This window comes from Petaurus breviceps, unplaced genomic scaffold, assembly GCF_028583685.1.
Source record: "Petaurus breviceps papuanus isolate PSGF00001 unplaced genomic scaffold, PetGlider_PUasm1.0 185, whole genome shotgun sequence".
Taxonomy (NCBI): Eukaryota; Metazoa; Chordata; class Mammalia; order Diprotodontia; family Petauridae; genus Petaurus; species Petaurus breviceps.
The window spans coordinates 26,597,463-26,624,258 of NW_027185797.1; the positions used below are offsets into that span (position 1 = coordinate 26,597,463).

General features: G+C 46.3%; 1 protein-coding gene across 1 annotated transcript in view; it reads left to right on the forward strand.

The window, feature by feature from the left end:
- Positions 1-1,821: 1,821 nt before the first annotated feature.
- CPVL (carboxypeptidase vitellogenic like) overlaps positions 1,822-26,796 on the forward strand; it is a 95,047-nt gene continuing 70,072 nt past the window's right edge. The window contains 2 exon segments of the mRNA XM_069088635.1: positions 1,822-1,997; positions 15,422-15,601. Coding sequence (XP_068944736.1) covers position 1,997; positions 15,422-15,601 — 181 coding nt within the window. The 5' untranslated portion in view covers positions 1,822-1,996.

A 26,796-nucleotide genomic window follows, 5' to 3' on the forward strand; every position in this document is an offset into this window, starting at 1 on the left:
TCTTTCTTTCTTTCTTTCTTTCTTTCTTTCTTTCTTTCTTTCTTTCTCATACAACAATGAGGTCAAAACAACAGCTCTTAGGGGCGGCCAGTTGGTGCAGTGAGTAACAGCACGGGCCCCAGAGTCGGGATGACCTGGGGTCGAATCCGGGCTCAGATACTTAGCACCACACCCAGAAATAACTGGCCGTGTAACCCTGAGCAAATTACTTAACCCCAATTGCTTTAAAAACAAAACAGCTCTGTAGACCTTCAGTTTGGTAGTCAGTAGCTAACTCTGGCAATTTGTGTGCCAACCTCATTATCAATGTGTACTTCCCTTGAAAGTATGCTGCCAACATAATGTGAACTTATCCACAGCACTGAAAGCTTCTAAATTTGCTGTATACCTGATCTCACCAGGGCAAACACTCACATCAGAGAAGGTGCTGTACTCTTGGAGCAAAGCAGAATTGAAGGAGTTCCAAAGAGCCATAACATGAGCAAATTTAGAGAATCCACCCCAAATGTTCACGTGGACTATTTGTGCTTGACCTTTGGTAAAGCAGATCCACTACAACCACAGACAGATCCACTATAACTCGGCTCTAATATAGCGATGTCATTTTGGCCCTGTTCAAAAGCAAAGCACAACCAACTGAACAACCACCATCCAACTTTACTGAGGGCAAACCGAGGCTCATAGGCGAAGTGACTAGTCCGTGGCCATGAATTTAGCTTAGTGTCAGACTAAGAATTTCAACTGTAGTCTTCGTGTGTCAAAGTAAAGCTCTCTAGCTATCAAGCAAAGCCGTCTCCTACTGCCTTCACCTCCTGGGACCTGTAAAACCTAAGTGTCAAACTAGATGGGATCTGAGGATCCTTCAAGTTCTATATCTGATCCACACACTCTATAAAGGATCAGAGATTTAGAGCTGAAAGGGGCCTCAGGTGCAATGCAGCCCAGCCCCCTGGTTTTATAGATGAGGAAGCTAAGCCAGACAGAGACAGGGTAAGCGACCTTTCTCTCCAAGACTGCACAGGTAGGTAGGGGCTCTTTCCACTAGATCACAAGGAAATCATCTGTCAAACAGCAGGCATTTATTGTGTTTATCATGGGCCAGACACTGCATTAACTGCCGGAGTGACGAAGATGTAAACTTGCTGACTACAAGGACAAGTTTTATTTTTATCTCGGAATCCTCAGCACCCAGCACAATGCCAGGCACAAAGAAGGTGCCTAACAGATGTTTATTGATTGATATATAAATACCTGATATTATTATTACGGTTGAAAACCCATTAACCAAAGGCTTATCTGGACCTAAATGCTAATCTTCATGCTAATAATAACAATATATGTTTATATATAAAATATGGCATGTTAATATGTAATTATAATGTATGATATAATAATAAATGCTAACGCAAATGCTAATTCAATTAAATAAACTGCGTAGTAAGCGCCTACTATGTGCACAGGCAAGGTGCTGGGTGTTGAGTTTCCAAAGTCAAAAATGAAACAGATTTTGCTACCACTGGGGAAGTGGGAGTGGGGGGAAGGGGAGAAGACAACGTCTTCACGACGTTGCGAAGTCATTGGGAGGGCAGGGAGAAGCTCTCTTTGGGGGGCGGTGCGTGGAGATTGACCTGGCCCCTCGGGCTCCTCCGCTCCAAAGGTGGAGAAGGAAAGAGAAAGACAGGCGTGGAGGAATTCTGCAGGACGTAGCGGGGAAATCACATGAGAGCGAGTCAAAGGGGCCCTTTGGAAAGCTCAGCGAATCCTCCTCCAGCCCCTCCTCCTCCTCCTCGTGATTGGGTGACGCAAGCCAAAGGGGGTTACTTCACCCTTGCCGTCCCGGCCAGGCCGAGCTCCGGACCGGCCAGCCCGCGTCCGAGAGACCGACCGAGTCTCTCCCGAAGCTGGCTGGGTCTGGGAGGGATCGGCTGCACCTGCCGGAGCGCAGCCTGCCCGCACCTGTGCCAGTAGGCGGAGTGGAGGGGTCAGCCTAGCAGCGAGTGAGTGCCGCTGCCCTGACAGCCCCGGACTAGGGGGCTGCTTTCCCCTTCCCGGCTCTGCGGCCCCAGAGCATCGGGGTTCGGGGGATCCGGGATCTGGACGCTGGGGCTGGGCCCGGGGAGCTGGGGGTGGGGCGCCCTACCGACCCAGCGGCTCCTTTGGGGCATTTTCGCAGGTGTCTTGTGGAGCCTGGTGCGCCTGGTGTCTCCCGGAGTGTGGCCCAGGGCTGGCTGGAACTGCTCCCCCTCCGCAGGGACAGATCGACGTCTTATCCCGCCCCCGCCCCCCTCTCAAAGGGAGCTTCTCCCAGCCCCATTTTGGATTGTTAGTCCTGTATACATAGTTTCTTCTCTCCGCCCACATGTCCACTTTCCCCTGTATCGGCCAAGCCGGTTTCCTTTTTGACTTTGTATCCTCTTCTCCTTGCCCTGAGGACAAGCCACTTAACATTTCTGTGCTTCAGGGTTTAGTCTTTTCAGTTTTTGTGACCCCATTTGGGGTTTTATGGGCTGAGATACAGAAGTGTTTTGCCATTTCCTTCTCCAGCTCGTCTGATAGATGAGGAAACTGAGGCAGACTGGCTTGCCCAGGGTCACACAGCTAGGAAGTGTCTGAGGACAGATTGGAATTTAGTTCTTTCTGACTTCAGGCCCAGTGCTCTATAACTTGCACCTAGCTGGCCTAGGGTCTCAGTTTATTCAGCTGTAAAATGGGGAATGGGGAGGAGGCACTTTAAGGTTTTATTCTAGCTTTTAAATTTCACATTCCCCTCCCTGAGGAAGACAGCTTAAAATAGTGGAGGAAGTAAGTCAGGACTTGGGGTCATAGAATCTGGGTTCAGATTCCTGCTCTGCTACTTATTGTGTGACTTTGGATAAGTCACTTCTCCCTCAATGGGCCTCAGTTTCCCCAGGAATGAGCTGGTCTGATGAGGGATGGGATCCCAATAGGTTCAGCAGGAACCCTGATCTCATCCAAGACCAGGAAACCTGCAAGGGCATCTGGAAAGAATTCAGCTCAGCCTTGCTTGGAGTGAGAGTTGTAGAAGTTTATTGTTACGCTTCCATGAGAAGAGGGCAAGAGTCCTTTAGGGGACCTGCGAGTGAGAGGGGTACAGGCTTTTACCTTTAAAGGGTAGGGCTGCCATTGTCAGGGCTGACCTGACAGGAGGGGCCTCAGTGCATAGACAAAGGTCAGAGCTGACCAAGAGGAGAATGTGAATAGATAGTTTAGATAAGATTTGGGCCAGGTCAAAGGAGACAAAAGGCAAGGACAAAGGAGGGTGTGGGTCAGGCCCAGAAGAAATGAAGAGATTAAGAACAAAGGGGTCACAGGGTGTTGCCTAGGTGGAGTGTGGGATAGGGAGAAGGGGCAGAGCTCAAGGGTGGGAAAGGACTAATTGCAGTTAAAATTGAACAGACTGGTTTTACAAGTTGGTTTCACAAATTGATCTAGACCCCAGGCACCACATCATCTCCACCCAGTGGCCCCAGACCTCTATGGTTTTGCAACCACTTGCTTTCTGTGGAGGGTTGGCTGGGTGGGGGTTGTCTGCAGTTTCCCTATATCCTTCCTTATTTTCTGGGGATTTCTTGCTGTGGTCAATGTGTCAACCTCCCTAGGTCTTTCAATTTGCTGCTGGAGGCTGGAAAACCACATAATAAAGCTCGTCAGACTCGACAAGAATAAGTAATAGAATGTGGATTTAAAAAACAATCAACGAAGCATCAGGCCCTGGTAGAAGGGGTCCTTCATGAACTCGGGGGCAGTTATAGAATATGAGAGCAAGAGTCAGAGGGGGCATAGCCTAACTCCCTCATTTTACAGATATGGAAACTGAGGCCCAGAGAGGTTAGTGATATGTCTAAGGTCACACACAGGATCATAGATTTAAGACTGGAAGGGACTTTTAAGGCCATCTAGTTCAACCTCCCTTTTTTACAGATGAGGAAACTGAGGTAAAGGAGCTTTCCCCAGGCCACCGATGCGACAGGTCTGAGATTCAAATCTAGGTCTCATGCACTTTCTACCTCACCTCTCTGGAGGCGGGATGTGGCAAGAGAAGGCGGGCAGCTAAGACAGAGAACCTGTTGGGGAACAATCCTAAATCTCGTTATTAGTATTTAAGTTAACATCAGAGGACATTGGAAGCCATGGCAAAGGTCTGAGAATGAAAACCTCAGAGGCTGGGACTTCCTAGTGAGACGGCTGTAACTTCTCAGCTGAAAGGTAAGCTCTGCAGACTGGAGTCTTATTGAGACACGGGGGTGCCAGAGCTCCCTGGGTGGGAATAGACACCAGGAAACTGTCCTTAAAGCAATGAGGAAGGAGACCTCCAAATCCCAAAATAATTCTGAAAATTCTGATGCCTTCTCAGAGGCTGTGAGGCTGGGTGAGCTATTGGTTTGTCTATTTCTCTGTCTCTCCCTCCTTCCCTCTCTCCTCTTCTCACCATCTCTATTTCTTTCTCCCTCTCTCTGTCTGTCTCTCTCTATGTCTGTCTGTCTTCCTGACTTCTGGCTTTGCTGGAGAGTTAGACAACTTAGCCAAATTCACTGCATTAGGAAACCACTTTGGAGTGTCTGCCCCAAGTGAAAGCTGGTTCAAAGTTTTCTTGGGGTGATAGAATCGCTGACCCACCTGCCTTGTTCCCTGTCCCCAGGACCAGGGCAGACATTCCTGGGGAAGGCCCTTTAGGCAGGGAGCCCCAGTGACCCGAATGTTGTTGAAGATCAGCTGGTCACCCTCTTGTCCCATGCTGGTTAACCTGGTGATCCTTGAGTACCCCTTCCTCTTAGAGCTGGAGGGGACCTTGTACCCCATTTTAGGAATGAGGAAATGAGAGCCCTGGAGGTGTCCCCACCCCTTACCCATAGCAGCTAATGGCAGAACTCCAATTCCTGTGTCCTGCTCCTGGGCTCCTTAGGAAAATTCTGAGGAATGAACTAATTGTGGGCTGCAAATACCTGGAGAGAGTTTGCTGTTCTTTTTCTTAGCAACGGCCCAAAGAGATTTGTAAAGTGGCATTATGTGCAGTCACATGGGGAGAGACTTTTCGATAATGAAGTGTAGAAGGCTGGAATTTCCTCCTGGTATCTTTGAGAAGGTGGAGTAGATTCTCTTTGGTTTGGAATGGTGTGAATGTTGTCCAGCCAGCAAGACCATGGTCCCCAAAGGTCCCTCAAGGACTTTTGCATCAGGAATCCTGGAATCCCAGATAGACTCTTGGTGGCCTTCTAGGACAGTCCCTACCTGGCCAAGAACTCTCCATTCACAGCCTCCCCAAGAAGTGATACTCCAGCCTGTGCTTGAGGAGGGGGGGACCCCCACAGTCTCCCTAGGCAGCCCCTCTCTTTTAGGGACAAGCATTTAGGAAATGCTTCCAGGCATCCAGACTCTGCCCTCAGGACCCTGTAGAACAGAACTGAAGAAAGCAAAGCATTTAAAAATTGGGCTGTAGGAGGACTCATCCAGGGCCCTATTAATCTCCCAGGACCAGAACATTTGGTTTGCAAAATCTTCTCATCAATTCTACCCTCGATGCCGTTTCAATTAGTCAATTAATTCGTTCATTCAGCAAGTATTTATTGGGTACTTACTGTGGGTCAGGCTGTGTGCTCAGAGCTGGAAAGGCTGCAAGAATTAATCAGAGCCAGATCCTGTCCTTGTTCTCAGCTATTCTCAGAGCTGCCCCTTTGCCTCCTAGAGCCCTCTGCCTTGGGCAGCTGCCTAGGGCCATGTTCCCTGCACATGGCAGGTGCCAGCAGATGTTTGCCAAATTCATCTGAATCAAATGTGGCCTCATTCACTGCCCTTTCTGTGGGGTATGGTGGACATTGGGCATTTCAGGGACTGCATGGATTCTTAACCTGTATCTTATCTATGAGAGGTCATGAATCTGAAAGTGCCATGGGCCAGCCCAGACATCTTGTGCTTCAATGATTGGGCTCAGTCAGGGTCTGTGATCCTCTGAGCTATTCCTGGGGGAGGAGCAGCAGCATAGATTTAGAAGCCGATTTTGTTTAGAAGAACCCTCATTTTACAGATAAGCTAATGGGACTTCAGGGCCACCCAATGAACCCCCCTAATTTTACAGATTCAGACCTGGAGTGTAAGGAGAGTAAATGAATGACCTAAGGTCACACTGGTAGGTAGTGAGCACCAGAGCTGGGATCTGGACTCAGATCCTTTGACTCAAGGAGCAGTCAGTGCTCTTCCGATTTCAATGTTGGTGGTGCAGTGAATGAGTGATGGACCGACCTGGAGTCCAAAAGACCTGAGTTCAAATCATTTGCCTGCCCACGCTCCTTTTCCAAAAGATCCAACCCACAAGTTTCCCTTTTAAGTCAGTGCTGCTCATGTGCCTTTGCTCAGCAGAAAGTCAAATGTTTGCAGACCTCCTTGTCATGGCAGTCGATTTATAGCAGTTAAACTTTTGTCTGAAATCGCTGTAGCTGGTGTCAGCCTCCTGTCATCTGTCCACAACCTAACTATCGGCATAACTCGTTTCTGGTTAACCAGGTTGGAGCTGTTTTAACTGTATATTGAGTTGCTTTAGTTTTTTCTTCTAGTCTTGCATTAATTTTGCACTTTAACAAGCTGGTGGTGGGACTGTTCACACATAATTACTTAAGGAACGACTTTAAGTGATTTTTTGAGGTTTATAAGGTGCTTTTACAAATATCTCATTTGAACCTCACAACAACCCTGGGAGATAGGTGCTATTATTATACCTATTTCACAGATGGGGAGACTGAAGTAGACAGGTTTTGCCCAGAGTCCCACAGCTAGTGGCTGAGGCTAGATTTGAACTCAGATCTTGACAACAGGCCTAGCACTCTGTGCTCTGTGGCACCACCTAGAGCCATAATATGTGGTTTCTGATCTGGTTAAATATAATCTGTTTCACTTAGACAATGTTGCTTGCTGCTTGCCAAGTCCAATGACTTCTGAAGCTTAAAAAAAAAATTAATTTATTTTAAACTGAAATACTAAAATTTAAATACAAAATAAGAAAAGAAAAACAAATTGCCATGTGCACAGCAGACCATAAATAGAGGATTCAAAATATAAAGCAATAGATATTCATTTCAAGAAACCTATATAATAAATACTACACATCATATTCTGGAGCTTTTCTGGAAGTAAGATTCATGTGAGGCCACTTTGTAGTTTATAAATCTTTGCTTTCTCTCATTCTTTCCTCTTGATCTGTATTTTCTAGACTATTTTCCTCTGTCTTTGCTTGTCCCCATCATTGAAAATTATTTCAGTTGTGTCTGACTCTCCGTGATCCCATTTAGGGTTTTCTTGGCAGAAATCCTGGAGCGATTTGCCATTTCCTTCTCCAGCTCATTTTACAGATGAGGAAGCTGAAGCAAACAGGATTATGTGACTTGCCCAGGGTCATACAGTTAGTAAGTACCTCAGATGGGATTTGAACTCAGGTTCTCCTGACTCCCAGGTCTGGCATTTTTTGCACTATGGTGCCACCTAGCTGCCTGTCATTCAAATATTGAAGTTACCAGTTATCAAAATACATATTAATATTCTTTGGAGGGTCTTACAGTGTTCTTCCTGGAGTTTCTTTGCTTTTTTATCTTTTCCATCTTTTGCTTCAGTTATTACCATGTTCTTTTTTGCAAACATGGTGGATGCCGCAAATATGAGATGACTAAATGTTCTATGATGGTGCTTCTTCTTTACTTTGCATACTTGGTAAGTCCAGTCTTCAGGAGGCATCACGGGACAGTGAAAAGAATGCTGGATTTGAATTCACCTGGGTTTAAATGCCAGCTCAGAAACTGACTACCTGTGTGACCTTGGAAGAGTCACTTAATCTCTATGCCTCAGTTTCCTCATCTATAGAATGAGGGGTTTAGAATCAGTGACCTGTAGTTTCCTTATAGTTTGATATCTCACATTCACCATGTCCAAAACTGAACTCTTATCTTTCTCTCTAAACCTTCTCTCCTCCTACCTTCTCTATCAAGGTGGAGGGCAGCACCGTCCTCCCATTCTCAGGCTCACAGACTAGGAACCTTCTTGATTCCTCATTCTCTCACCCCTTCTCCCCCATATCCAATATGGTGCCAAGGATTGGTGATTTCCCCTTTGCTGAATCTCCCAAACATCTCCATTCTCTCCTCTGATACTGACACCCCTGCCTTGGGCAGACCCTCATCTCCTCACACCCATATTACTGCAACAGCTGTTGTGGGGGGAGGAGGGGTCTGCCTGCCTTGAGCCTTTCCCCTTCCAAAGCATTCTCCATTCAGCCACTGATATGATTTTTCTAAAGCACAGGTTTGATCATGTCACGCACTTCCCCCTCCCCGAGTAAATGCTGGTGGCTCCTGCTGTCTCCAGGATGAAGTACAAAATGCTCTTTTTGGCTTCACAACCCTTTGTACCCAACCCCATCCTCCCTTTCCAGTCTTCTTGCACCCTACTCTCCCAATGTACTCTTTTTTTTTTCAAATGCTTTATTAACTTCTGATTTAAATCATTCATTTCTGCCATATTTTGAGTTACAAATTTTCTCCCAGTTTTCCCCCTACCCACCGCCCCAAAATATCAGTCCCAAAGGATATCCCCTCCTCCAATCTGCTCTCTCCCATACCCCCTTTCTACTTTTCCAGTGGCTCTATGCCCCAGTGCCTGTGTATCTTATTTCCCAATTATATGTAAAATAGTATTAATAATAATAAACAATAACATAGTAGATATATTGTAAAACACTGACTATATTTCCCTCCCTGAGGGGATTCTTTCAACCTCTATTTTGCCCTCTGGTTCTAAAACATCAGGGCAGTTTTCTTTGAGAACTTCCTGGAGGATGATTTCTAGGTTCTTACTTTGATCATGGCTTTCAGGTAGTCCAATAATTTTAAAATTATCTCTCCTGGATCTATTTTCCAGGTCAGTGGTTTTTCCCATGAGATATTTCACATTGCCTTCTATTCTTTCATTTGTTTGGATCTGTTTAACAGCATCTTGATTTCTCATAAAGTCATTAGCTTCCATTTGCTCCAATCTAATTCTGAAGCAATGATTCTCCTCAGTGAGCTTTTGAGATTCTTTTTCCATCTGGAAAATTTGGATTTTTAAGGCATTCTTCTCCTCATTGCCTTTTTGAGTCTCCTTTGCCATTTGAGTTAGTCTGTTTTTTAAGGTGTGATTTTCCTCAGTCAGGCTGTTGACTCTCATTTTGTAATTTTCTTGCATTGTTCTCATTTCTCTTCCCAATTTTTGCTACACTTCTCTTATCTGCTTCTTAAGGTCCTCTATGGGCTGTAACCATCTCGTATTTTCCTGTGAAGCTTTTGGTTCAGGAGTTCTGACTTCACTGTCTTCCTCCTGTTCCATGCTTTGCTCCTTTTTGTCCCCAAAATAGGAGTCTAATGTTGGAACCTTCTGTCTGCTTTGTTTCCTTTGCCTGGCCATGTCGCCCCTCAGTCACTTGACCCCTGCGCTTTTTGCCACAGTAGGACTCTGCCACCAGACAGGGGAACTTTCATCCCAAACACTGGGGTTTTCTCAGCTGCCGGAGGTATTAGATGGGTGCCCTCTCTGATGTCTCCACATGCTCTGGCAAGCTGGACACACACCCCAGGACCTCCATCCTACATTGCAATCCAGATCTAAGCAGGTTAAAGCAAGAGCGATTACTCCACAGACTGGTGCTTGGTCCCCCTATTCTCTGCAGGCCAGGAGCTGAAGCTGCCACATGTGCTGGCTGGCTGTGCTGGGCATCTCAGCGGCTTCTCGCCCCAGGGGCAAAAGCCCCGCACTCCCACTTGCTGGGTCCCAAAGTCCAGACTGCACTGACCTCTCACTTTGTCCTTCATATCTATGTGTTGATAAATCTGGAAACAGCCACAGCTGCTGCTGATTTGGAGTCCCTCAGGCCGGCACTGGTCAGGCCCACCCTGGGGCTGAAGCCTTGCTGTGGGGCTGGGCTCGGCTCCCAGAGCACTTCACTGGCCGATTCCTGCTGGCCTGCTGGGCTATCCTCAGTGGGAGGTTAGCTTCTGTGTCATTTTGTGGGTTCTTGTGATAGTAATGGCAATTAAAGATTCCCCTGTATTGGCTTGGTTTTCAAATTGATTGTGTTAAAACCCAGAGTTTGTTAATCCCACCTGTGGGATGGGCTTGTTGATGTGAAAAGAAAGTCCTGAATTGGGAGGAGCTGGTGATGTAGATTTGGAGAGACAAGAGAGAGGCGGAAGATCTTTTTTTGGAAGCTGCACCTCGTGGAGAGAGACTAAGGGAATTGCTGGTGGCCGCTTTGAATTGCCCTGGACTTTTGAGACCTGCCCCCTGAGCTGCCAAGGACTGAGGAGACATAGCTGTTTTGCTGGTACTTTGTCTGTCTGTTTTGATGTTATTTTGCCAGATTTGTCCACTGGTGAAAGACTGTCCTGTTGAAGAAGTCCTGGAACCTGGCATTTGGTTAAGAAGGCCTGAGACTGTCCTGCAGACAGAGAGTGAATACTGTCCACTGGTGAGGGACAGTACTGAGAGTGAATACTGTCCACTGGTGAGGGACAGTACTGTTGTTGCAGGGGTCTGGAGACTGTCCGGCAGACAGAATGAATACTGTCCACTGGTGAAGGACAGTGCTGTTGTTGCAGGGGTCTGGGAGCCTTTCTGTTGGTTCAGAAGCCCTGAAGAAGGATTTTCTTGTTGTATGTTTACAGAAATCCTGGGAGAGGGCTTTGCTAATGTGTTCAGGGGTTCTAGGACTGTTCTACAGACAGAGGATAAATTCATGAAGGGACTGGCAATGTATCTTATGGCCTTGCTAAGCCTTGTCTCTCCAGGAACTAAGATTGCTGAGAACTTGCCTCGTGTCAAGATGAAGAAAAGACCTCCATTTGGGTATTAAGTGCTGTGTTTAAACTTGATGTAACTCTGGGGTAGATTCAATTGTGATCCAGGGGTGGGGAACTTTTGACCTTTTTGTGTTCTATGGTTGAGCAAATGAATGTATTTTACTTATGTTTGGAAACTAATCTCCATTTGAGAAGAGGGGCTTTGTGGTGGACTTAATTAAGGTATAGCCTAGGGGTGGAGAAGTATTTGGAACAGAGACTTTGTAATTGATTGAATGATTGGAAAGTCCTGGGGTGGGGTAGTACTTGGAGATTATTTAATCATACTTAGTAAATGCTGTATTTGGAATGATGTCATGTTTTGATCTTCTCTGTTCTTGGTTTGTTACTGAATAAAATAGAGAGCACCTATGCTGGTATTTTGAACCTGGGAAGTTGCCTTTGCTTGATATTACATTACAGTTCTGCAACTCCAAAGTTTGTTTAGAGTCCCCTTTTACATGGATTGAGGAAGGTGGAAGCTGAGCAGAGGGGAGGTCCTGCTTCTACCCGCCATCTTGACTTCACTTCTCCCCCTCCCCCCCATGTACTCTTGGATTCAGTGCCCCTGGCCTCCTGGCTTTTCCATGAACATGACCCTCCATCTCTGGGCTCCAGCCAGCCTCTCTGGCTGCCCCCCACGCCTGGAATGCTCGCTGTCCTCCACCCTGGCTTCTGAGCTCCCTGGGACTTGTCCCACCTAAACTCCCACCTTCTACAGAAATGGGGCCAAACCCAAAGAGGAATGGATCCCTGCAGGTCACACAGGGCCTCAAGATGGTTGGTCTGTTCTACAACAAGCCTTTTCCAACCTCAATTCTAGTGCCTTCCCTGTCTTCATTATTTCCTATTTATCTTGTCCATAGTTTGCTTGTACAGATCTATTTGCATGTTTCCTCCCTTTAGATTGTAAGCTCCTTGAGGGTTGGGCATGTCTTTCTCCTTTTTTTGTATTCACCAGTGCTTAGCCTGGTAGTAGGTGTTTAATAAATAAATAAAAGCACTTGTGATTTGTCCTTCGAACTTCTGGTTCCATTTAGAGTTAGAATGTCAAGATAGCTGGAATTCACTCTCTCCAGCACTTTGCCTGTTCCTTGGTTTTTGGACAAAGATCTCACATTTAGAGTGCCAACAGCTAAGGTTTATTGATAATCTAGAAAGCATAAGATTCTCAGCATCCTCTGTCCCATTTTCTACTACTCTGACATCATCTCTGCCGTTTTGTATTTTTTTTTAATTTCATGGATTGCCACAGCCAAAGAATTTATCTCCCAGTGGCTGACCTACTGGGGATGATCCTCTCTCTACTTAGTGAGGCCAGGGCACCCCCCACCCCAAAAGCAGATAACCCTATCTATCACTGGAAATGTCCTCAATGCCTTTCCAGCGCAACAGGATTTGCAAGAGCTTGTGGTCTAGGTCCATAGCCTTCCAGAACTTAGGTCCCTTTAGACATGGGAGGATAGGTTCTGTAAGAGGTAGGAAGTGAGCTCAGGCTGCTATAATTCGGCAACAAGGGCCATTTCTCTTTCATAGCTCCTTGATCAAATATTAGCGATAGTGCTGAGATTGGAACAGCTCCTGCTTTTCTTTATTCCATTCCTTCCAATTAAACCAAGGCCATTTTGGCTTGCCTTTCCCTTCCTCCCTTTCAGTCAGCTTCGAATTACAGGGCAAGGATTGTAACCTCCCTAGTTATTTAAATGTTAATGACCTCCATTAAAAAGACCTTGAGGTTTGTAGAGTGAACACTGAAAAATACCAGTCCTGCTGGGTGTCTGTTTTTCCCCTCAGGAAAAACCACTTACTGAAACAGTTCCTCCTTCCATCTCTTAAGTGACAGATAAAGTTTTCCTCTACAGCTGTTTGCCTGGAGGTTGATTCTCTTAGGTTCCTTGAAAAAGTAACTGTTCTAGTCAAACATTAGGTTAACAAGTTCCATATCATTTAAAAATACATTTTTAAAAAATTCTTTATTTTCCAGAGCCCTAGCTCCTTTCTGGCCCCAAGCTTCTGAGCGTCTGGTTTGATTTTCCAGTATCATTTCCCCCCCATTATAGACACTGACAGTAAAAAACATTTCTTAACCACTCACTATATTTAGTTGGGCTTGTTTGTATTAAATATAGGAAATTATATTATACTAACCATAAGAGAAATGCTTGTGGCAATCAGATATTCCATCAAATTACAATTATGAACTTTTATCTTATTAGGGAAATGGAGCTGAAAGAAATTTTCACTTGTTTAAATTAAGCCAGTGTTTTTATATTCTGTCAAAGGAATGATGTGAGTAGTGTGTGGAGTTCATTGATTTTTATACTTTTTTGCATTTTCATGTCATTTAATGATTTGACATTTAAAGGACTGTGCAAGAGAAGACGGGCCTGGGCATTAGCATAATTGCATATTCTTTTTTTTCATTCTGGCATCTGAGGTGCTGTGGTCTGCCCAGCTTCCTGGACAGTGTGAGCTAGCCGGGACCTCAGAGACAACTGAGCCCAGCCCCTTCTTTGGAGAGATGAGCATCCCGAGACCCATAGAGAGAGTGCCTGAAAGAACTCAGGCCTCTGCTTCTCCCTTTCCTTTCCTTGGGTTTGGTTTTAAGATCTGTGTATGTGGATTATAATTTCCAATCCAATCCAATGTGCCGTTATCAAGCATGGAAGGCAACGTGGAAGAGTGAATGGGGTGTTGGGGTTGGAGTCAGGTAGACTTGGATTCAAATCCCACCTCAGTCACATTCTATTGGTATGACCCTAGGTATTATCTTCTCTGTTCCTCTGTTTCCTCCTCTGTAAAATGAAGAGGACTCAGAGGCTCCTAGGGCACCTAAGACCTGGTGTAATTGGGGACTAGGAACATGGGACAATATGTACCTTTGAGGAGCTCATGTTCTATTGGGGAGATATAAGATGTGAACCGATGAGTGTGCACGTGATCATTTGAGGCAGAAGGAGAGCGTCTGAACCACAGTGGAGATTGGGAACAGGTGAAAAGATGAAGACAGTCCTTTCTCCAGAGAGCTCCCCTTCTGGTGGGGGAGACGCCTCAAAGAGATCTTAGCTGCAAGACCAATGGAGAGGCCAACAGGGTCCTTTGAGCACATCAGCAAAGCATGTGGGAATTGGAACTTTCACATCATTTCTACTGATAAAATTCTCTTCGATTCTGACGTTGGGTGAAGGACTCTGTGGCTTCATTGCCCGGCTGTATTTCTGTGAAATGGGGGGAGAGTGGGGAGACTTCCCTAGGCATTGTGGCCGAGCTGGGAGCAGGACCACCAGAGGGGGAAGAAAAGGCAGGGGGCAGGCTTCCACCCTTGGGGCTCTTGGGTTTACTCACCCATATTAGCAGTAGGTGTTGACAATGGTGTTCTAGGTGGGCCCCTTCTCCAGTGACCCCTCACCTCAGTGATGGTCCCGGGGCTGGGACAGAAGCAGCAGCTTTGATCTGGGTGCTCCAGGCTCAGGGGTTCAGGGTTATGGGCCATCTCTATCTGGGTCTGGGGGGGGGGTTTGATAATAGAGGGGATGGTGCTGGTTTTGACTCACCAGGCACATCCTGTCTATCTGTCAGGGAGGGAGGGATTATTGCATCATGTAGATGTATACTTCCTGGTAGGTTCTTAACCATGTGCTCTGATTACATTCATTGGACTTTCTACTGTGCCAGTCAAGGGGCACAGTAGTTTTATTTATTTATTTTTATATAGTTATAAAGTTTAAAGTAAATAAAACAGAAGTGTTTTATTTACTTGAAGAAGGCAGAACTGGGGGCAGTGGGTAGAATTTTCAATGAGCTGAATTTAGGCTTTATGTAAGGAAAACCTTCCTAAACACAAGGGCCTTCTAGGAGTGAAATGGATTGTAAGCGGATTCTTCCATCCGAGTTGGGTGGCAGGGACTAAGGAGGAGAAGTCTTAGTCGGGTAGGGGGTAGACTAACCGGATGATGACTGAGGTCCCTTCCAGCTCAGATGCTTGGTGATTCCATGATTCTGGCTCTGTCTTGGTTTCTTAACTATAAGAATCAGTGCTGTGGGGACTCATGGCTGATTCTCCCCAGTACTTCGTATGAGAAGCATTTCTAAATAAACTTAGGATCTGGGTTCAAATTCTGACTTCCTCTGCTCTCTGTCTAACCTTGGGCCAGTCATACAGAGTCTCTGGGCATCAGGTTTCTCAGGTCTGAAAGGAAGGGGTTTAAGCAGGATGGCATCAATGGCCCCTTTCCACTTGGATGCCTATGGTCCTATGGGTGAGTGAAGTGTTTACTTGACATGGAGTCAGAAGAATCGGGTTTGAAACCTGCCTCCAAAGCTTAAGTGAGTCTGTAGACACTGAGACCATAGGAACCTCTGTTTACTCATCTATAAAATGGGATAATCATATTTGTGCTGCCTCCTACACAGGGTTCTTGTCCCAGAGGTGACGTCTGTGTGTGTGTGTGAACCTTGAGGTGCGCTGATGGTGAAAGTGGTCAGGAGGGCGCCCCATGGACTGTGAGCTCACTGAGTGGGTTTTTTTGTGTGACTTTTCCTTCTAGTGGGATTTGTTGGCGAGATGTGGACGGTGACCGTCTTGTTGGGCCTGCTCACCCTGGAGCCCAGTGAAGGCATTTTCCGTTCCTTGTACAGAAATGTTCATGTTTATAGCCCCAGCCACGGAGACCCAGGACAGCCGCTGTTCCTCACGCCTTACATCAAAAGTGGAAAGATTCAGGAAGGTAAGATGAGCTCCTCTCATCCCTCCCTGTCCTAGAAGCTGCCTATGGACGGTTCACCGGCTGGGGTGACTTTTATCAGCTCTGGTGCATGGGGAGAAGAACAAACCTGTTTGTGATTCATTAGTTTTTACTTTAGACATGAATGCTCACTGAGCGACTTACTTAGTCTGTTGGGTGAGGTCCTGGTGATACAGACAGAGAGGAAGCAGGTCAGCGTGTGTGCAGGAGAGGCAAATTCTACATCAATGCCAAGTAATATAAAGCGATTGGGTTGCGAGGTGGTGGTGTGGAGTCAGTAAAACCCGGGTTCATATACTGCCTGCAGAGTGTAATCTGCATCTGCCTCTATGGCCTCATCTGTGAAATGGGAGTCATCATAGTACCTATTTCTTAGGGTGATAGTGAGGACCAAAAGAGGGAATGTGGCATAGTGTTTTTCCAGACTTAGAACGATATATAAAAGGAAGTTATGATTATGATTGTGATTTCTCTGAGTGAGAAGCTGGACAGGTTATCTATGCCCTCTGCAGCTGGAAACTTGGATATCAACCTTCCCTCCTGCTCTGCCTCGCAGGGTGCTCTTGGGCAAATTGGTTCATTCCTCAGGGCCTCAGTTTCCTCAGCTTGCCCCTTGAACACTTGATCCTGTGACCCTGCAGGGGTTGTCCTGGACTCCCCACTCTCCCCCTGCCCGCAATGTCCAAGTTGTTGCCAAGACCTGCTGCTTTCTCCTCGGCCACATCTCTGCAACGCGCCCCCTTCTCTCCTCTGACTTTGCCCCCACCTTGGTGCAGACCCTCCTCACCTCACACCTGCTGGGGGAAGGGTCTGCCCACTCTGGTCCAGCCTCCATTCAAATATCAGGGTGATTTTCCTAAATCCTAGGTCTGACTCTGCCACTCATTCCCCCAATCAATAAACATCGTGGCTCCTTGTGGTCTCCAGAATCCAGTACAAAATGCTCGGCTTGGCATTCAGAGCCCTTCCTAACCTGCTCCCTCCTACCTTTCCTGTCTTCATACACTGCACGCTCCCACACTGCTCTTGTGACACTGACCCCCTGGCCTCTTCACGGACAAGACCCTCCCTCTCTGGGTTCCGGGCATGCTCTCTGGCTGACTCCCATGCCTGGAGCGCTCTCCCGCCTCCCCTCTGACCACTGACTTCCCTGGCCTTTCCCAGGAAGCCTTTCCCAGCCCCTCTTAACTCCAGCACCTTCCCTCTCTTTGATATTTCCAGTCTCTCCTGTAAATTGCTTGTTTGTACCCAGTTTGCTTGTGTTCTCCTACTAGATTGCAAGCTCCTTGAGGGTTTCCTTGGTGCTGAGTTGTTTCAGTCGTGTCCAACTCTCCGTGAACCCATTGGGGATTTCTTGGCAGGGAGACTAGCGCGGTTTGTCGTTTTCTTCTCCAGGTCATTGTGCAGATGAGAAAACAGAGGCAAGCAGAGTTAAGTGACTTACCCAGGGTCACACAGCTAACAAGTGTCTGAGGCTGGATTTGAACTCGGATCCTCCTGACTCCAGGCTCAGTGCCCTGTGCACTGTGGTGCCACCTAGCTGCCCCACCTGGAGGGCAGGGACTCTCTTTTGTCTCTCTTTGTGTCCCCAGTGCTTAGCATCAGCCTGGAGTGTAGGAGGCACTTGCTTGATGCATGTTTATTGTTGACTGACTGACTGACAGCAAGCTCTTGGAACAGATGAAGGCACCTTTGAGATCACTTGATCTCTTTCCTCTTACAGATGAATTGAGCTGCTTAAAGTTGGGGTCACTCACTCATAGCTCAGTGGATCTGCCCCATAGCATCCTCGGGCAGGCAGACGTAAAGATGCACCTTTTATGGTCATGGATCGTTTTCTTCTGAACTGACATTTTAGGGAACAGATTTATTCAATGTCTGAAAGTGCATTGAAACGCTCTCTGTCTTTTGGTGATAGTGCTCGCTTGTGCAGCCAATAGAAAATCACCGAAATACCTGAGTGTCAGGGCATCATCCCATTTTTAAGGTCTGTACATAAATACACGGTAAATGCACCTAAAAAAATACCAGCCCAAGTTTGCTAGTGTCACCAAGTGTGAGTGTGTGTGTCTTCCGAGCATCTGCCTGTGGCTCCTGGCTCAGCAGAAAGAACACATCTAAGACTTCCTGCCCTGGGCAGCCTGTCAGATTCTTGGGTTCATATGGTCAGTGGGAACCTCAGAGGTCATTGAGTCAGGTGTCAAAATCAGATGGGTCTGATGGGGCCAAGATTTGAACTCATATCTCACGACTTCAAGTCCAGGGCTCTGACCTCAGATACTTACTAACTGTGTGGCCCTGGGTAAGTCACTTAACCCTCTTTGCCTCAGTTTCCTCATCTGTAATGTGTGAGCTGATTCTCATTTGGTATGGATTTGTCACCATCCCTGTGCCCTCCTCATCCTCCCAGCATACCAATTTTCTTCCTAGAATGTAGGGTTGACGATACTCCAGGTTGTGGGGTGTGTGTGTGTGTGTGTGTGTGCGTGTGTGTGTAGTGTGTGGGGTGTGTACATATGTGTGTGTGCTCCTATCCAGTGCTTGCTTGCTGGGCTAGGTCCTTTCAGCTCCATTATTGGAAGACATCTTCACAGCCAGTGCTTTACATCATTTTGATCTTTTGTGCTCCTTGCTACTGACCCCTTGACCCACATCCATATGCATTCTAAATATAATCCTCATACCTAGGCACAGTACTCCATATTTGGTCTAACTCGAGCAGAGGATGGTGGCATTCTCACCTCCCTTGGACTAGACTCAGTACACACATTGGGGCAGCTAGGTGGCACAGTGGATAGAGTGCTGAGCCTAAAGTGAGGAAGACCTGAGTTCAAATCCTTCTGACGACCCTGGGCAAGTCCCTTTACCTCTGCTTGCCTCATTTTCTTTACCTGTAAGATCAGGTAAAAATCACATACCCCCCAGGACTGTTATGAGGATCAAATAAGATAATAAAGAATAAAGAAATAGGAAGTGCTTTGCAAATCTTAAAACAGCATAGTAATGTTAGCTATTATTGTTATTATTATTGATAATAATATCTGGTCACTTAGCTTTTTTTTTTTTTGCAAGCTCCCATAGCTTACCACTAACTCGTTGACTTTGATGAAATGCATTGTAGCCACAATTTCCCCCTCAGGTGGCCCAGGGCCATCTCTGGTGGGCAGACACGCAGCCAGTGAGATTCAGGTAAAGAACATAAAGCTGAATCTGGCACTGTACACCATTGTGACTTACTCCTGTATGGGTGTGCCTGTGTGTAGGCGTGGTAGGCTCTTGGGGCACAACTCAGACTGGCATCACCATCGTGAATACCCCACAGAGAAAGAGGATCCTTCCCCTCTTGGCAGGGTGGCCATGGTACCCCCCACATGGAGTCTTTTCACAAATACCCTCACGTATCCGAATCCTTCATTCTCCCTAAACAATGATGCCAGGCTCATTGGGCTACTTCATGGACTATCTCCAAATGACCCTGTTGATTACCAACCCTACCTTCCTCAGCTGCTCTTTCTCCCTGAATGGCAGGGCACCTGGGCTCCTCTCTACCCCAACCTGGCAAAGCGTTCCATTTTCCTGGCATCCCCATTCTGTACTTGTGTGGTACTTTTGGACCCCGTTGCAAGACTTTAATTCATTAATTCATTCAGTGAACATTTATGCGGCACCTACAGTGTTTCAGGCATAGAGCGAAGTGCTGGAAATGCTCTAAAGAGCACTCCTGCCCTCAAGAAGCTTACAATCTGAATGTGACATCCAGGACCCTCAGCCCAGCTCTGTGATCTGGTCATTATCTCATTCCTCCTGCTGACCCAGGGGCCTGCGTTCTCTGCCCTCTGTCTTCACTTTGATCTTCAAAGGCTTCTCTGCGAGATTTACGAATTCCCATAGGCAAATTTCTGCCTGTCTAATTTTTACTTTATCTGATGCTTTTGAAAAAGAGAAGTTTAAAGAGTCTCTAAGTGGGGTTCTGACGCTGCCCTACTTATGTGCATGAACATCAGCTTTGTTCCAGACAAATGGGTATGCTAGATAATTCATTTTCCTCTTAGGTGATGGGTTTATAGCATCAATCCTGTGTGCATAGCCCTGGTGGTAATATAAGACTTATGCACATGAAAGAATCAGGAAATGAGACCATTTATAATGAAGTACTAAATTGTGTACTTCAGCCAGTAAGTTCAGGGGAACTCGGAGTAGGGGGAGAACAGCCTACTTAGCCTGGGCTAAGTAGTCGATCTCTCTCATCTTGGCAGACAGGCAGGGCGGGGAAGGGGAGGCGCCAGGGGAGGGGTGGGGATGAGGATGGGGGGGACTATAGGAGAAGAATATTGCATGTGTTATCGGACTGTCACCATATCATTTCTTTTTGCTTAACTAGTTTTCTTTGTCACAAAGGACAGGTTGATTCTCTCGGTATGGGGATGGTGATAGTTCCATTTTTTTCATAAGGTGAAAAAACAAAAAAAAAATAGAATAAAGCTTTTTTTTTCTTAAAGTAGTAGAGGAAGATTTCATAGGTGAAGTTAGGATTTGAACTTCAGTAAGATTTAGATAATATCAGAAGAAGAGAAGGTCATTCTAGGCATACAGAATAGTGTAACAAAGGTCCAGATTCAATAAAGGGAGGGTGTATGCTCTAGAGACCTGACCAAAAGGTGAAAAAATGTAGGAGGTCATTGGAAGTAATGCACTGGAATTCTACTCCAACCTTGTTCCCCCATCATTCACAGTTTCTGGAATTAACAGTAGCACAATAAAGGTCCCCAGAGCACCTAAGTTTTCTCCTCTATCCCCCTGGCTCTCAGCTTGATGGACACCTCATCAACCTCATCAGAGCTCAGAATTATGACATTGAGACTTTGCAACCTCAGGCAGGGTCACTTGGTAAATCACACCATGAGGTCACATTCCTCCAACAGAATTTTAAATTCCTCTTCCGAGATCTGGCACATCTGGGTATGGAAATGAAATCTTGACAGCATAATTAAAGATAATTTTATTCAATGGCAGCCTGGAAAGTTGACGAAGATCTGGACAGATGGTCAGTGCCTAACTCCAAATCCCTTTTGTTTATTGAGCGTGTCAGATCTCCAGTCCCAATGAATCTCGGAGCTGCAGACAGAGTGAGAATCAGTGATAGACAAGCTTTCACAGGACGATGAGTCTTCTTCCCCCTCCCTCCAACCATCCTTCCCCTGCTTTCTCCATTTATCAGGCTTAGTTTTTATGTAATCATAATTGTGTGTTAGATTTTAATGTGGCAGCAATATTAAATGTGCTTACTCGCAGAAACAAAGCAAACAGACACGTCCAATTTTCATATGTTTTGCCAACATTGAGACATTTTGGCAAACTCTACAAACTGTGTAATGGTCCATTACATTTCCCCATTCTTGTGGACCATGGATTTTGACGTATTGAGAAGCTGCTCCCCAGAATCTAAAGACCTGACCTTGACTCCATTGGCATCAGTATCATTGTCTACTCCAGACTTTTGAAAACCTTGAGGTTTTATTTTTTGTTTATTTTTTTCTCCCTGCCTTCTCCTCCCCGCCCCCAAATAAAGATTCTGGGGAGGTCAGTGGCAGGACCTTACTCATCTTGACAAAGGCATTCCTGTGTCTGAAGGGCACTGTTTGTTAGGCTCTCAGAGCTCCTCCTCCCCTTCTTTTTGGTTGTGCCACAGTCTTTTGGCCGATGGTGGATGGTGGAGTCATTGGTTGGAGCAGTCAGTAAAGTGGGAGATGATGGGGGTGTAAGGTAGCTCCCCTTTCCATACCCACCAATGAACCATGATTCTAAGAGAAGAGATAAGCCGATTTCTTTCCACATTTTAAGTCCATTGCTTCTCTGGAAGGAGGTGGGTGACAAGTTTGATCTTCTGTCTTCTGAATCTGCAGATTATCTTATTGATCAGAGTTCTAAAGGTTTTCAGGGTTGATTTTCTCTAAAAAGTTGTCATTTTACAAACTCTTCTTAGTTCTTCTCCCTCCAATCTCTACTAGTTCTTAAAAGTCTTCCCAGTTTCCTCTGAAGCTGTCCTTTTCATCATCTCCATGACATTCCATGCCATGTATGCGCCATAACTTGTTCAGCCTCTCCTTAATTGGTGGGCACCCCCTTGGTTTTCCATTTGGGGGCTGCTACAAAAAGCAGTGACTTAATATTTTCATACATTCATCAATCATTTATTAAGCTCCTACTATGTGCCAGGCACCCACTGTGCCCTCATTTTCCACATGAGAAAACTATTGGCCAGAGAAATGAAGTGATTTCCCCCGGGTCACTGTAAGGGTTATGGGATTTAAAGATCTTCCATGCCCCATTGGACTTGCTGACGTAGCAGGAAGGGGCGGAGCAAGAGGAAGCGGAAGCCAAACTAGAGTTCCTGCGGCGGCTGGCGGTGGTGGCGACGGCGGCAACAGCAGCAGAGGCAGCGGCAGTGCGAAGCCCTTTTTGAGTTAGCCAGAAATTCTGCTAAGGACTCCTGCTGAGGACTGGCAGGGGCCGGAGCTGCTGGGAGCTCGCTTCCCGGACTCTGGGTGGTTGCTGTGAGTGGGGAGAGGAGGACCTTTGCCTGAGGTAGCCTGTTCTGTTTTAAAGGCTTGAAAATATGGGTGCTTTCTACTTTATCTACCTGTGCCAATGTCATAACTACTCTGATGGCTTTCACTTTCTGGTTTTGGGACTCAGTCTTTTGGTATCTTAATAAATTTTCTAGTTTATTCCCCCATATGGCAAGCATGATGTATTTTGTGATGGATAATTATATCAGCATATCTGTAATCTCCATAGGCATTGTGAATATGGCATTGCTGATACATTCACATAGGTAATGTGTCAGAACCAGGACTGAAACCCAGGCTGTGTGACCCACATCAGGGCTCTCTCCATTCTGGCTTCTGTGGTTCTTCTGCTTCTCAATTATTATTAGAAGGAGATTTCCTCTTTCAAACATGATGTTAATGGCATCTGATGAGACCTTGTGTGTCTGTTAACACGGCAGAGCAGACAGAGGCATGGGCTTGGAGGTAGGAGAGCTGCCCCAGACATTTACTAAGCAGCTGTGCCATTGTGGCCAGATCACTAACCCTCTCAGAGGCTCAGTTTTCTCAGCTGTAAAATCAACAAAATCTTATTTACATCGCTATTTTCCTGGTTCAACCTGCTTCTATTTTTTGTTTTGCTTTGTTTTTTAAACATGATTCACCCTGCAGGGTTGTTGGGAGGGAAGTATCTGTTGGACCTTAAAGTGTCATACAGAAGTGAGCCTGGGGGAGGGAAGTGTGTCTTAGAGGGCACTGAATACAACCCTTCATTTTATAGATCAGGAAGCTGCCAGAAGGGGTCATGGAGTTCTTCACTCATTCATTCACTGATTCTTTCATTCAACAAATCTGTCTCCAGTACAGCCAGGTGGTGCACTGCAGTCAGGCAGACTCATCTTCCTGAGTTCATATGCAACCTCAGACACTTACTAGTTGTAAGACCCTGGCTAAGTCACTTTACCCTGTTTGCCTCAGTTTCCTCTTCTGTAAAATGAGCTGGAGAAGGAAATGGAAAACTGCTCTGTATCTTTGCTAAGAAAACCCTCAGTGGGTTCCCCACCATTACCTGGCTCTCTGTAATGGGCTGTTGGGTATACAGACAGAAGCCCTCCCTCCCTTCCCCCTCCTCTCCCTCTGGGAAGCTTTTGATCTCCTAAGTGAGATAAGACCCTTACCCAGATGGCTCACATACAGGACTGGAAGTGATCAGCGCCATGAGCCGCACATAGTGAGCTACAGAAACCTGAAGCATAGGAAGCATGGATCACCAGCTTTGATTTCCTGGAAAGGACAGCTTACCTGGACAGCAGACTGGAGTCTGGACTTGTCTTTGGGCTGATTCAGGCTGTTTTTGGAGCCGCTCCCCAGAATCTAAAGACCTGACCTCGACTCCATTGGCATCAGTGTCATTGTCTACTCCAGACTTTTGAAAACCTTGAGGTTTTATTTTTTGTTTTTTAAATTTTTCTCCCTGCCTTCTCCTCCCCCCCCCCCCCCAAATAAAGATTCTGGGGAGGTCAGTGGCAGGACCTTACTAGAACACTCAGAGCGGCCCTTTAAAAACAGTAAATTGTAATTAATAGCTTAATGAGTGCATCTCCCACTGTATCCCTCTCCCATCCCCTCCCCAGAAGGCCATCCCTTCTAACAGAGAAGAAAATAAAACATTTCAGCAAAACTAGCCCATGCTTTGGAAAAGTCAGACTTGATGTGTGGCATTCTGTACCCAGAGCTCCTCGATTTCCCAAAGCTTCGAGGTAGGGGAAGGGGCTTACGTCCTTCCTTTTCCCTTTTCTTTGGGGTTATTCTATTTCCACAGCAAACAGTGGGTCCCTGGGGGTCTTGCCCTTCCCCCCATTTCTGCAGGAACTGTCATCATGAACAATGTTTTTTCCTGGTTCGTAGAAGTTCCCAGACTCCTTCTTATTCATTGCATTTATCATTTCTTATGGTGCCATAATTTTCCATTACTTGTATGAACCACAACTGGTTTAGCCATTCCCTAACTGATGGGCATCTTCCTTGTTTCTATTCTTTTGCTACTAGAAAAAGTCCTTATAGCAGCTTTTGCTGTAGCAAAAATAGGGATAGAGAGAGGACCTGTAATTTCACTGGAATAGAGAGAAACTACAAACAAAATAGGTGTTTGTGCATTGGGGAATGGCTGATCAACCTGTCTTAACGATAGCTAGCATTTGCATAGTGTTTTAACGTTTGCAGAGCATTTTATTTATGCTAACTTAATTGGTCCTCACAACCTGGTGTGATAGGTACCATCATTATTGCTGTTTTACAGATGGGGAAACTGAGGCACAGAAAGGTTAAGTGACTTGGCCAGGGTCACTCAGCTAGTAAGAGTCTGAGGCCAAATTTGAATTCATATTTCCAAGTCCTCTGCTCTATCCACTGTACCACTTAACTTCTATAAACTCTGGTTGTCATATAAATCTTAAGGTTTGCAAATAAGTCAAAGAATGATGGTATTTTCCGGTCTCCTTGCTTATTATTATTATTTTTTAAATCTAGATTTCTCATTTCATGTTGCCTTTTTGCATCTTTCTCTGCCATCCAGTTATGTGACCCTGGACTAGTCAATTGGTCCAAGCCTGAGTTTCCCCTTCTGTAAAATGGGGATAATAATACCTTCAGAAACAACCCCATAGGGTTATTATGAGGCTTAAATGAGGCACTTTGCAAAGTTTTCTCACTCTCTAAAGTATCAGTTATTATAGTTATAATGATGGTGTCTACCCCTTCCATAACCTCCCCCTTTCCTTTCCTTTGTTCCTCGTTCTTTGCTTCTCTGTCTTCCTCCTTTCCTCTCAGACTAAATAAGTGATAGGGACATAATGTGAACCTGTTTGTGTGTGTGTGTGTGTGTGTTTGTTTAAATTCTGCTCAGCCCTGAAAGATGTCTTCTCTGGGAATAAGGGTCAGGGTCACTGAGAAACAGCACCGTCTGCCCCCCCAAACAGGGGGAACGCTGGAGTCTGGTCTGCAAGGGGCCGATGCCCCACGAGACCCAGATTACCGTGGAAACTCAAGGTCTATGTGATAATGAAAAGGAGGAGTAGGTGGAGGTCTGTGTCTATGCTTCATTGTTATTAAAAATCCACCCATCTTGGCCCTCTTTCCTTCCTTCTCCCAGGGTTGGGCAGTAGGGAGTAAGGGGCAGGGATTCCTCTGTCCAAAGTACATGGGATTAGCTGGGGCTCAGGAGCTGGCCAGGGAGGATGCTGACATTTCTGACCATTGCTGTTTATGCCTTAATTCAGGGACTGGTTCACTGTAGGCTTCCAGCTCACTAGAACAGGAATGGGGAACCTGTGGCCCCAAGGCCACATGTGTCCTGGGTGTGGCCTTTTGATTGAATCCAAGTTTAATAGAACAAATCCTTTTATTAAGGTGATTTGTTCAGTGAAGTTTGGATTCAGTCAAAGGGCTGCACTTGAGAGAGTACACGTGGCCCTCTAGGCCAAAGGTTGCTCACCCCTGCTTTAGGCAAAGCTTCCCATCTCTTAAGGTTTATAAAGTGCCCTTTGCATTTATCGCTTTATTTCAATACAACCCTTGCAGGTGGGTACTAGAAGTGATGTTATTTGTATTTTACCCAGAGCAGATTGAGAGGGGAAGGGGCTTTTGCCTAATAGTGTCTGAGGCAAGATTCAAACTCAGGTCTGACCTGACAGGGCCTTTCTGGTAGGGGGGAATGTGTTTATACCCACCTGCCTATCTTTCTGAATGTCTTTTCTATTTCCTCTTTCCTCTCCATCGCTTACTGGAGAGGGCCACAGCTTCCTGCTGCTCTCTGACCATCCAGCTCCAGCTCTAGAAAGTCTGTCCTTTCCCTCCCAGCCATTCTCAGGGTCAGGTCACCGAGCACGGTAGATAATCTGCTTAAAGTGGTTCAGACTAAGGTCTTAGTGAGGCTTGCCTTCTGAAGGGGCCGAGTGAGGCTGAAGCCAAGAGGCTGCGTGAGGCCCAAGCAGGTTTCTGCCTATCACCAGTGTGCAGAAATGAGGCCAGAGGAGTAGGCTAGAGGATGTCCTCCAGGCTCCCAGCTGGCTGGCTGTGACCCCTCCCCTTCCCCCTGGGAGGACAGGGGTCCCTTGGATAGGCAGGCCTGGAGATCCTTGGAGGGCATCCCCGCATGGGTGAGCGGACAGAAAACAGAGCGCCGGAGTCATGAAGACTGAGGTCGGAGCCTGTCTCTGACACTTACTGGCTGTGTGATCTTGGGCCAGTCCCCCAGCCTCAGTGTCCTCACCTGTGAAGTGGGAATGATACTAGAGCACCTGCTTTACCAAGTTGTTGTGAAGATCATAAGAGACAACATGCAAATGCTGGCTAGTGTTATTGTTGTTGCTGTTGTGGGGGGCGAGCCTTCCGGGTCACCCTCCCTTTACTGCTTTTGCCAAGCACAAGCCTCTTTCTCTCAGCCTCTAAGCCACAGTCTGCCTTCATGAGGCCTCTTACCTGGAGCTGGGGCTCAGCGGAGAAGGGAAGGGACCTGGGCTCTTGTCTCAACTCTGTCCTTCACTTGCCATGTGACATTGGACAAATGAAATCACTCCTCTGTGCCTCAGTTTACTCATCTGTAAAAGGAGGGGATTGGACTAGAAGGTC